At 62.7% G+C, this 10,968-nt stretch overlaps 3 protein-coding genes across 6 annotated transcripts in view; 1 reads left to right on the plus strand and 2 right to left on the minus strand.

Annotated features, from left to right (window-relative positions):
* ZMYM3 (zinc finger MYM-type containing 3) overlaps positions 1-1,473 on the plus strand; it is a 31,336-nt gene extending 29,863 nt beyond the window's left edge. For all 4 annotated transcript variants that reach the window (XM_082062159.1, XM_082062158.1, XM_082062160.1 and 1 more), the window contains one exon: positions 143-1,473. In XM_082062159.1, coding sequence (XP_081918285.1) covers positions 143-341 — 199 coding nt within the window. In that variant the 3' untranslated portion in view covers positions 342-1,473. The remainder of the gene's footprint in view (positions 1-142) is intronic.
* Positions 1,474-2,026: 553 nt separating this feature from the next.
* Positions 2,027-2,923, minus strand: LOC309444207 (gap junction alpha-3 protein-like; the record flags this gene model as incomplete). The annotated part of the gene is made up of 1 exon (XM_082061849.1): positions 2,027-2,923. One exon carries the CDS (start codon positions 2,921-2,923, stop codon positions 2,027-2,029), a length of 897 nt encoding a protein of 298 aa, XP_081917975.1.
* Positions 2,924-3,755: 832 nt separating this feature from the next.
* Positions 3,756-5,492, minus strand: GJB1 (gap junction protein beta 1). Its single transcript, XM_082061850.1, has 2 exons — positions 5,394-5,492; positions 3,756-4,709 (listed from the first exon to the last, which is right to left on the minus strand). Exon 2 carries the CDS (start codon positions 4,695-4,697, stop codon positions 3,858-3,860), a length of 840 nt encoding a protein of 279 aa, XP_081917976.1. The 5' UTR covers positions 4,698-4,709; positions 5,394-5,492; the 3' UTR covers positions 3,756-3,857.
* Positions 5,493-10,968: the final 5,476 nt, after the last annotated feature.

The raw sequence follows: 10,968 nt of genomic DNA on the forward strand, positions 1-10,968 counted from the left end.
CAGGCTTAGTTTGTGTCCTCATCCAGCCAAAGCATGAGGCTGTGATAAACCTTGAGATCCCCTTGATAACCATAAAGGCAGGCCAGGCTTTCTGAGCCCCTGTAGCTGATACCCCAGGGCTCACCTTCCTCTCTCTTTACAGTCCTGAGAATCTGCGGAACCGCAATGATATCTTCTACCTGCAGCCCGAACGGTCGTGCATTGCCGAGTCCCCGCTCTGGTACTCTGTCATCCCCATGGACCGGAGCATGCTGGAGAGCATGCTGAACCGCATCCTGGCTGTCAGGGAGATCTATGAGGAGCACAGCCGGCTCAGCGGCCTGGAGGATGACATGGACTAAGCAAGGTGCTGCTGGGCTGGCTGCACTCCAGCCCTGGATGCCTGGTCTCCCTGCCTCCCACTGCAGGGCAGGGGCCGTGCAGCACGGGAGGGGACGGTGCTTGTGGCAGTGCTGTCCCTTCATCCTTACCGGACTCAGACATCCCATCCTACTTGTTACAGGCCTCTCCTGTGTATATGGTCCCTGTGCTCAGCCCTGCCTCCTGTCCTGGCTGCTGAGTGAGCCGTCTTCCCCAGGGCCAGTCCCCACAGCACAGGTGTGACAGAGCCCCTGGGGCAGCTCCCCTTGCCCAGCCTGTCGTCCTGCCATACCGCCAGCCCTGCCCCTGCCCCTTTTCCCCTGCCCCAGGGCAGGAACCGCACAATACCGCAGAGCATCGCTGGGACCAGCAGCACCGAGGCCTTTAATTCCCTCTTCTTTTAGCATCCCCGTGAGAGGCTGCGGGTGGCACTGCAGGAACGGTTGCTCAGCTGTTGTGCCGGGATGGTATTTTCAAACCAGTGGGGAAGAACCACTGGCAGCCTGCGAGCTGTTGGGGCGGTGGGGGCTTGTTCCCAGGGGTGGGAGAGGTTTGGACTGGCTGCATGGAAGGGTGGGAGCCAGCACTGGAATGTGAGGTAGAGACCTGGCCTTGCCATAGGGTCATCTCCCTCCATTTTGTCAATGTCAGCAGAAAACTGATGGAGACAGGTCTGTGCCAGTGCTGCTCCTCTCTCCTTGTTGTCCCCTGCCTTGCTGTAACCCCCCTCCCTCATGCAAGGTGCCATCAGTGGGTCCCTCTGCTCTGGCCAGGGGCTTGGGCAGCCCCTGCAGAAGCGAGGAGCTCTGTATGGGTTCCCCCTCCCTCCCCAAAGCAGCAGGGTGCCAGTGCCCTGCCTGGGCAACCCTGGCTCTGGCTGTGCTGCTCCCTGCTGCCTCCTGCCCCCTCTCCTGTTCTGGTCGTTTTCTTGAGCTGTACATCAGTCTCCTTTGAGCCTGTATATATTGTTCTGGGCCCTGGCCTGGGGCCGTCTGTTCTGTGTTCACGTGGAGAGTGAGCCGCTCACCAGTCTTGTTGTAGTGATGCCAGGGCAGTAGGACTAACCCTGTGTCTCTGGAAACCATTCATTTCAAATAAAGATGCAGAAAACTCTGGGCAGCCCCTGCTTTCCCCCCAGGCAGGATGGGCACTGCAGGAGAGCAGGGTCAGTGCCCCACTGCTGCAGTGCTCCTTGTTCCTGTCCATCCCAGCCGGTGCTGCCCACCTTGTCTGGCCCTTGGTGCTCTGCCACCTCTGGCATGAGGACTCTGTGCCTCCTGGTGCCAGCTTGGCCTGTTTTGCCTGTCTCTTGCCCATAGGGCTGCAGCCCAACCCAACCCAGTACTGGCCCTATCCTGCCCACGCAGCGTGTCCATGGGACGGAGCGGTTGGAGAGCGATGCCACGGTGCCCGTGGGCAGAGCAGGAGTCAAGTGAGGTGTAGTGGGTGTTTATTTTCTCCCCAAGGCTGCCAGGCCCCAGCCCAGCCCTACTCAGCCCTGCTGCTCCCGGGATGCAAGGAGCGGCCGAGCCATGTCCCTGGGATCATGCCCAACCCTTGTGCTGGCCCTGGGGTCTATGTCACACGCCTGGCAGGGCCCAGAGACAGAACCACAACTGTGGTCACCCGTGCATCACACATCCCTGAGCATCTCCACAGGCCATGCTCAAACTGCCAAGTCTGCCACTCGTGCTTTCCCGTGAGACCCACTGGCCACCCCCAGCCATGCACTCGTGTTCCCCAGGGGTGCCAGGCCTTGCAGGGGTCTGCCAGCAGCCACGGGGCTGCTACCACTGGGCAGAGTGACGTGGGTGCTGTGGGACCCCACCAGGCCACCAGGACGGGGCAGGATGCGGGACTTGGGGCCTGGCCCTTGCTGGCACTTGGTGAGACCCAGGTGGTAGATCTCCACCAGGTTGAGCAGCAGGGACACACAGGCCACCCCCAGCATGAAGAGAATGAAGATGGTCTTCTCAGTGGGCCGGGAGATGTAGCAGTTGACGGTGTTGGGGCAGGGCCAGCGGTTGCAGGTGTACAGGGGCTTCAGCTGGAACCCATACAAGGCATACTGGCCCACAATGAAGCCCACTTCCAAGAGAGCCTTGAAGACGACGTTGCAGATATATGTCCTCAGGATGGCCCCTCGCATGCAGACCCGTCTCCGCGTGTTCCCCTCGGGGAGCCGGGGCTGCCTGGGGCGCTGTCGCCTGGCCCCACTGCTGGCCCGTGCTGCCGCTTGCTGCTGCGCCTTCTCCTCCAGGTGCACCAGGTGCAGGATGTGGCCCAGGTACACAAGGCTGGGTGTAGAGACAAAGATGATCTGCAGGACCCAGAAGCGGAGGTGGGAGATGGGGAAGGTGCTGTCATAGCAGGCGTTCTGGCAGCCAGGCTGCTGCGTGTCGCAGGAGAAGCCAGACAGCTCATCGCCCCAGACCCGCTCAGCAGCCGCCCCCAGCACCAGGATGCGGAAGACGAAGAGGACAGTGAGCCAGACCTTCCCCACCACTGTCGAGTGCTCCTGGGCGCTCTCCAGCAGCCTCCCCAGCAGGCTCCAGTCCCCCATGGCACGTGCCGCTGTGGTGCCCTGCAAGACAGCTGCCCTCCAGACACGGCCACCCCACAACCCGCTGAACCGCCACCCCGTCCCCCCAGCCAGGCAGGCATGCAGGGACCCACCCCAGGGCTGCTGCTGGAGTGTCCCCATCCTGTGTCCTTAAGGTGCTGTGGGGAGGGCAGCGGGAGCAAAGACCTCCGGCATGGAGCCCCACCACACTGGGAGCACCATGACGGGGACACTGTGGTGGCAATCGGACATAGGGACCCCTCACCGTTGGCAGGCGCGTGGGACAGAGCCTGGTGCTCCCACGCTGTCAGGTCCCCTCGGTGGGGCAGAGCGGGATGCTGCAGCCCCTTCCCAGCTGGTCCCCGGGTCCTCAGCGGGTGTGGACAGTCCAGCCAGTGCTGCCACTCTCCTCAATGGTGGGCACGGGGTTATTGGGGCATGAGGCAGCTGCATGCCCCATTGGCTTTCCTCGTGACTGGCAGATGAAACAGCCACTGGGGAAACTTTTACCCTTTATTTCTGGTCTGGGCACTTTTCTAAATATATTCGGAGCTGCAGGGGCTGATACTGGGGGAGTGCAAGCCCTTGGACACTGCTCAATGCCACCCAGGGGTCACTACTGCTGCATGCCAGCTGCTAGAGCACCACAGCCCCAGCCCAGGCGCTGCCCCCCCCAGCCCCTGGTGGCACCCACCTGGGCCAGGGTGCAGGAGTGTGCAGGGGTGGGTACCCCACACTGGCACCCCAGTCCCTGGCACAACCTGGCCAGAGCAGAAAGGAGGGAGGCAGCACCTGAGAACAGACATTTAATGGCCCGAGATGCTCTCCTGGCCAGATCGGCGTCTGAGGGATGCTGTCCATGGACAGGGACAGCACAGGGCCATGGGGCCGCTGTGGGACAGGGACGAGGGCTGGGGACCCCGTAGTGCTGGCCCTAGCAGGCAGAGCAGCGGTCGCCCTTCTCCTGCAGGCTGGGGTTGCGGCGCAACATGTCCTTGAGGGAGCCATCCTGCTCTGTCAGCAGCTGGTTGATCTCATTCTGCTTGTACTCAGAGGAGAGCTTGTGCCCGTAGAAGGAGCCCTTCCCTGACGAGGGGTTGGAGTTGTGCTGGCCTCGACGGGCACAGGCCCGCACCACCAGGTAGACCAGCTCCGCCATGTTGAGGACAATGCAGATGCTGGAGGTGACCAGCATGAAGACTGTGAAGATGGTCTTCTCAGTGGGCCGGGAGATGAAGCAGTCAACGATGTTGGGGCATGGGTAAGCCTCGCACTTAACTAGCCGTACCATCTGGTAGCCTGGGTATAGCATGTAGAAGATGTACATGAACACGGCCTCAAAGAGCAGCCTGAAGACCACACTGCAGACATACGTCCACCACAGTGAACCTGATATACGCATCTTGTGCTTCTTCACCTCTTCCATGTGCTTGGGGTCCCCGTGCCCTGTCAGCACCAGCAGCTTCTTCTCCTGGTGCTGCTGGTAGGCCACGTGCATGGCCACAAGGAGGGCTGGTGTGGTGACGAGGATGAGCTGCAGGGCCCACAGACGGATGTGGGAGATGGGGAAGAAGTGGTCATAGCAGACACTGTTGCAGCCAGGCTGCTGAGTGTTGCAGGTAAAGGCAGATTTCTCGTCTCCCCAGACGCTCTCAGCTGCTACCACCAGCACCATTATCCGGAAGATGAAGATGACGGAGAGCCAGATGCGCCCGATGGCAGTGGAGTGGCGGTTCACCCCACTCAGCACCGTATAGAGACCGGCCCAGTTCATCGTTCCTCACGTCTGCAGGATTGAGCAGCAAGAGACAGTGTCAGGAGCGGGAAGGGCCCCTGGCTGAGAGCCACTGTGTCCCGATCCTGGTGGCAGCAGCCCCAGGAGGGACCCGGGAGTAAGTGGCTGCTACAGCCCTGGTGGGTGGACAGCAGGATGGAAGGACAGCAGGACGGCAGCGTGGCTGTTGCTGCTGATAGGCCTCAGGGCAGCATTTTGGCTGGAGCAGGCAGGAGACCAGTTGGCCCTGCAGTGCCAGCTGCTCCTTCCCTGTCACCCCACACTGGCACGGGGATCCTGACCCACGGCTGCCGCAGAGGATGGAGGCAGAGCTCCCACACCTCTGCAGGGACCCCCAATCTGCACCTAGCACTGAGCTCTCTGGATGGGTATAGACCCAAGGAGCTCCGTGGGCTCCTCCGCACCAGCACCTCCCTGCCCTCATCCCCTCATTCCCTGCAGCAGTGAGGCCAGGGAACCCCGAACTGGGCACCCAGCACCGCCACATTCCTAGAGCCATCCCTGCCTGGGGTGCACAGAGTGACCTTCCCCCAAAACGACAGATTCCCTCCCTGCCAGGGCCACCCACCGGCACTGAGCAGCCCCTGGAGCTGCTTCCCACCCCGAGCATGAGGCTGGGGGACTGGGACCTGCCCTCCGTCCGCCTGCAGTGTGGAGGGTCCTGGCGGCGCGTACCTGCCAGTAAGGAAGGGTCCTTGCGAGCTGCCCCCGATGGCTCCTCTAAGGTCTCATGTCTCCTGCAGGAGAGCTCTGCTCTGCCTGCCCTCGTCTCTATCCGCCACTGCCCTGCACTGGAAGTCATATGCTGCTTTATAAACTATTTACATACAATGGGGCCTTTATTGGCTCCTGAACAACACACTTTAGCATTCAGATCCAACGCCCTGACTTCCGCCCACCCCGGCCAGACAAAGTCCCTGTGTGCTGCGTTCCTGCTGCCTGGCCCTGCACCCGCTCCCACCTCGCCCTGTGCCGGCCACGGGGTGCTCATCGCACCGCAGGCATCACTGGGCTGGACAACAACCCAGGGTGCCCGGGGGACCCTTCTCCGGGATTTATGGCAGAACCCAGCGGTGTGCTCGTCCCGCATGGATGGCGTGGGGCAGCATGACCGGAGCTGGGGTCTGGCTGCTCTCCAGCGTGGCACTGAGCAGTCTGTGGGGCCTCATGGGGCCGGGTGTGCTGGGTACTGTCCCTGTGGGTCCCGCCATGTCCTCAAGGCTCTGCTGCCAGGGGGTTGGTGCCAGCAGCAACAGCTGCGAGGGTGCTGGAGCTGCCCTGTGTGTGCCCTGTCCCACTGGGGACATGAGAAATAGTCCGACGGGGTGATGCTGGCTGGGCACTCAGTGCTGAGAGCCATGTGCTGTGGGAGCTGTGCTCCTCTTCTAGGATGGGGCCACTGACACTGCCCCACTGCTCAGAAAGACTGGTGGGGGCAACAGCCCCTGCACTTGCAGACCCCTTGTGCCCATGTCCCTCAGGGCTGCTGTCCCAGCCATACCATCATGCTGCGTCCCATCCCTGCAGGGATGGTGCCATGTCTCTTGGGTTTTGTCCTCAAGCCTCAGGTGGGGAGCAGAACATCCAGTAAAACCCACAAGCTGGGGGCCTGGAGGGTGGTGGGGAAACAATGCCATCCCAAATGTCACCTCTACCCCTTAGCCCAGGGTGCAAGCATCTGGAGCCTGGAGCACAAACAGTGGTGGGCAAAGACCCTTCAGTGGAGCTGCAGGGATGGCAGCTAGTGCCCAGGCCATGCGCTGCTCCTCACCCCACTCCCCGCCACGGGGGCCAGCACCCCTGGCTCTGCCCCCCCAGCCCACGGCTGAGCCCTCTATAGCCCCCACCCTGGACTCCCCCGTGCCCCCCCAGGGGATGTGTGGCCACCCCCGCAGTGGCGCAATGCCGACCAGCCTCTCACCTCAGCACCAGGACAGGCAAAGCTCTCGGAGAACACAACAAACTCAGCTTCCAGCGTAGCACCCTGGACTTTATACTCCCCTCCGTCACGTCACACACCCCCCTCCCAAACCGCCTTGCTCCTTCTAGGACTTGTTCCTTGCCAAGTAAACACTGCAGGTGTGTCCAGCCCGCACTCACACCACTGAGGCACCCCTGGCACCCATCGCCACAGCTGAACATCTCCTGGGGACAGCCCAGGGGCCACCACAGCACTGAATCAGCGTCAGCCCCCCGGGATGGTTTCTGTGGGAGCTCTGTGGTCCCCCCAGCCACACTCCTCTGCTGTGAGCATCCTTCCTGCCACGTCCCCTGCAAGCTGGGCGCGTGGCGGGGCCCCACTCTCCATGCCAGGGGATGCTCTGTACACCCCCAGCACCCAAAGCACCTTGATCCCCTGCTGCAGGCTGCCAGCTGGTCCCTGGGAAGCCACCAACACTCAGATTTAATGTGTAAAAGTGCAGCCGGGAAAGGCAAACAGCCTGTCAACCATTAACTGATCTAACGGCCCACTCCAAGGTCCCACCGACCAGCACCCCGAGTGGCCTTGTGGCAGGCCACGACATGACCTCTCTGCCCTGCTCTTTGGGGCCCCGGGGTGGGCTGCAGGACGCTGCACACCATCCCCTGCATGAGAATGGCAGTGGTAGTGCTGTACCCCACATGAGGATGGCAGGCTGACACTGTGGGGTGGTGAGGGAAGACGGAGGGGGTCCCCCCGAAGCGTGGTGGGGACAGTGGGCAGTGAGGGGCCGGGGATCGCCGGGCGCGCGGGGTGGGTGGGGCCGGCCGGGGCCGCAATCTCGGCCCGTGATAAACCACCGGCTGAGTCAGCAGCGCCCGGCGGTGAGCGGGAGGGGCCGCAGCCGCCGGCACCGCCCTGGCCGCGCACCCGGGGCCCGGGACACGAGGCGGCACCGCGGGGGGCCCTGCCCGGAGCGGAGCGCGGGGAGGGCGGGGCAGGCAGAGGCGGGGAAGCGGGGAGTGTTGGGGGGCAAACTGGGATGACAGTATAGGCAAAGGGTTGGGGGGGGTCAGGTGGGTGGGGGCACTAGGAGGTTCTTGGGCGGGAGGGGCAGACTGGTGGGCAATGGGAGATTTGTGGGCTGAGCTAAGGGGGATGGCTCTGGGGGGAGCTGCAGGAGCCAGGCTGTGTGGAGCACCGGGGGACACTGTGAGCTAGGTTGGGGACAGTGGGGGCTGCAGGAGGCCGGGGGGCAGCGGAGCGCGGCGGGTGAAGTGGTGGTCGCCGCCCGCCGTGACGGCTGTGCTTGGTCTCGCCAGCAGGTGGCGCTGCGGGGCCGAGTCGGGCCGGGCCAGGGGGCGGCGGGGCCGCTCCCACCCCAGGGGGGCTCAACACGTGGGAATCCACCCAAAAACATAGCAACAATTGAGGAAAAAACAGGAAAGAGGGAGGAAAGGAGGAGGACCCCAGGGCATTGCTGTCCAGCCCAGCGCCCGCCCAGCGTCCTCAGCGGGAGGTGACGGGAGTACCGGGAGCCCCGGGGGTGGGCGGGAGCGGGGCAGCCCCCTCTCCCTCCCGGGGCAGCCGGGCACCGCCGCCTGTTTGCAACAGGCACAAGTGTTGCGCAAAAGGCAGCGGTCAAGGACAGGCTGTATGCATGAGCTGTCGCCGGCACTGCCTCCAGTGCTCAGAAAACCTCACTGTCCTAGACTGCGTGGACCAGAAACAGGCTCTTTGTTAATGACGTTAATCATGAGGTTAATTTGGTGTCTGAAGTTGCAGCAAAGGGCTTGGGAACGTGGGCACATTGAACGCAGACAAGCTGATGAGATAGGCAGGGCTAGGCCAACATCCGGATAGTGGGACGGGGTTGACGCAGCTGCTGGCACCTTGCTGGAGTCAGAGGTCTCACAGCACAGCAGTCCATGCTGGTACAGTGGGGGAAAACAAGCTCCAGCCATCACTGAAACACCTCTGCTGCCAGGAGGAAAAGGGTGCTGCAGGGCAGGCTCTCAGAGCCCCCCCTTCCCCTGCCATCCTGCCCCAGGCAGGGCTGATCCCTCGCATGGCTCAGCCTCACTCCAGCCCGGATGGCCGCTGCAGTGCAGGGGCCACTGGGTGTCCAGGCTTGGGCTGACGTCAGCATAGGCATCCAGGCTGCTGCCCTCAGAGAAAAACACCCTCTGGTTTGAGTCAGCTCTGCCAGGAAGGGCACTGGCAGTGGGTAAGCACAGAAATCCTTTGTGCCACTGCAGCAGGGGGCAAAGAGGGTTGCAGTGCATGGTGTACCAGCTTGTTCTGTCTACCTGTGGGTCTGCTGTCCTGTGTCTTGTGAACCCCTGGGGTGTGGGGACCAGGACACTGTCCTGGTGATGCTACTGTGCAGAGTAGCATCCTTGCTCCCCTGGTGGCTGTGGCTCCTGGAGCAAGCAGGAGCCAGGCACAGGTCACTCATCCCCTCCCCATGCCAGAGACACCTTTGTGGTTCAGTTCTCTTATGCTTCTCTTTGCCAGCAGCCCTAAATATGTCCCCTGAAGCTAAGGATGTCCAGCAATCATCACACAGATGTTAACCGCAGTACCCTCCGGGACACAGTGTCCCCTGGACTTTGCCATGTCTCCAAAGAAATGTCACCGATGCTCAAGGACACCCTGGACAGATGGCAGTAGCGTCATAGAAACGTGTTGTCTGTCACCAGCTTGCCCTTGGGCTTCTAGCTGGGGTGGCCACGCTGGCAAATGGGGATAGCAGGCAGCTGGAGCCATGCAAGGATGAGGTGGGAGGACAGAAGGGCAAACCCCTATTCTGGGGCAGAAAGGCATCTCCCCTTCATGAGGGCACTAGGCACCACGGTGTGGGCAGCTGGTGGTGATGCCAGCATCACTGAAATGGGCCATTGGCTGCCAGGCAGGGCTGGCCCGGCTGCTCGCACTGCAGTGAGGCGGCTGCTGTGGGAGGTGTGCTGTGGAGCACCAGCATTTCCATGGAAACCCGGCCCCGTGGCCTGATGTGGGTTTTTCATCTTGGTTCCTCTTGCAGTTGTTCGCTGAACCAGGGTACCCAGTGGCTGCAAGGGAGGTCCCTGGGACTGCAGTCCTGGGGACAGCTGACTGGGTCGGACCAGAGGGCCCAGCAGCTGGGGCAGCACTGGCTGGGGCTGTGGGTCAGGGCTCAGGGTGGGCAGCTATCACCCTGCCCAGACAGCTGAGCTTGCAGGGAGTAGCTCTGCCCATCGGCATGGAAAAGTCCAGGGGAAGGCAGCCCTGTGCCCTGAGTAGGAGTCCCATCAGCCCATCCGAGTCCCATCGTGGCTTGGCTCTGCTGCTATCTGTCTCAGGCTGTCCGCAGCATCCCTACCCTTGGCAGCACAGCACAGCAGGGCACTCTGCCTGTCTCCAGCACCTTCCCCACCCTCTCCATCTGCCCCATGGTGAGGAACATGCTGCCATCCCAGACTGGTGTCCCCAGGCCATGCACAGGCTGCCTGCCCTGTGCTGCAGCTCCAGGGCACAGGCTGGCGAGGGCTGCGGGATCCCCACATTGGGCAGCACCAGGGGCCATGGTGGGGTCTGGGCAAAGACTGGAGCACAGTGCTGAGCAGGGTGACATGCGCCAGTGGCACTGCAGCTGCAAGGGACCCCTGGGAAAGCAGGGCAGAGCCCCCCACGCAGCCCCCCTCTGTCTCCTGCCTGCCCCCTGGCCCCCCTGGCTCAGGGCCTGGCCCTGGCTCTGCTGCCTGCATGCTGCCTGGAGGCGATTCAGGCCTCATGCCTGGTTTCCATGGCAACTCCAGCTGAAATTACATTAAAAAGAAATGAAACCAGTGGCTTTTCTGGTTGGCAAGCAGGGGGAGGGGAGCTGCGCTGGGAAAGGCCGGGAGGTGGGGGGAGCTTGGTGGGAGGGGGCTGTGGGGCAGATGAGGTCCCATATGGGGTTCCAGTGCTGGGGTGGGGCTCAGCAGGGCTGGCAGCATGAGGGAGCCCCCCACTGTGGCATCCTGTGTTGGGAATCCGGGGTTGCACAGTGCTGGCTTGCACCCCACCCAGCCCCTGGCCCCCGCTCGCTCCGAGAAGAGGCGAGACACACCAGTATTAAAAATATCACTTCTGTTTTATTTGGAATTTGTTACTCTGCGCGGGTGACAGGCTATAAATACATTCTCCAAAGAGCATCCTCACCCTCAGCCCTGCCCGGGGGCGGGGGCTGGGGAAGGGTGCAGGGCCGGGGGTGCGCTGGCCCCAGGCAGTAGGGCCAGGCGGCACCGGTGCGTCACGGCCGCCAGTGCGGGCAGCGTCTGCCAGCCGGACCGTCTTGCACAGGGACAA

Source organism: Streptopelia decaocto (genome assembly GCF_964273445.1).
Source record: "Streptopelia decaocto genome assembly, chromosome: 10".
Taxonomy (NCBI): Eukaryota; Metazoa; Chordata; class Aves; order Columbiformes; family Columbidae; genus Streptopelia; species Streptopelia decaocto.

Bases quoted from the DNA above. Each gene is read 5' to 3' on its own strand.
- GJB1 (XM_082061850.1), bottom strand. From the start codon at position 4,697: ATGAACTGGGCCGGTCTCTATACGGTGCTGAGTGGGGTGAACCGCCAC.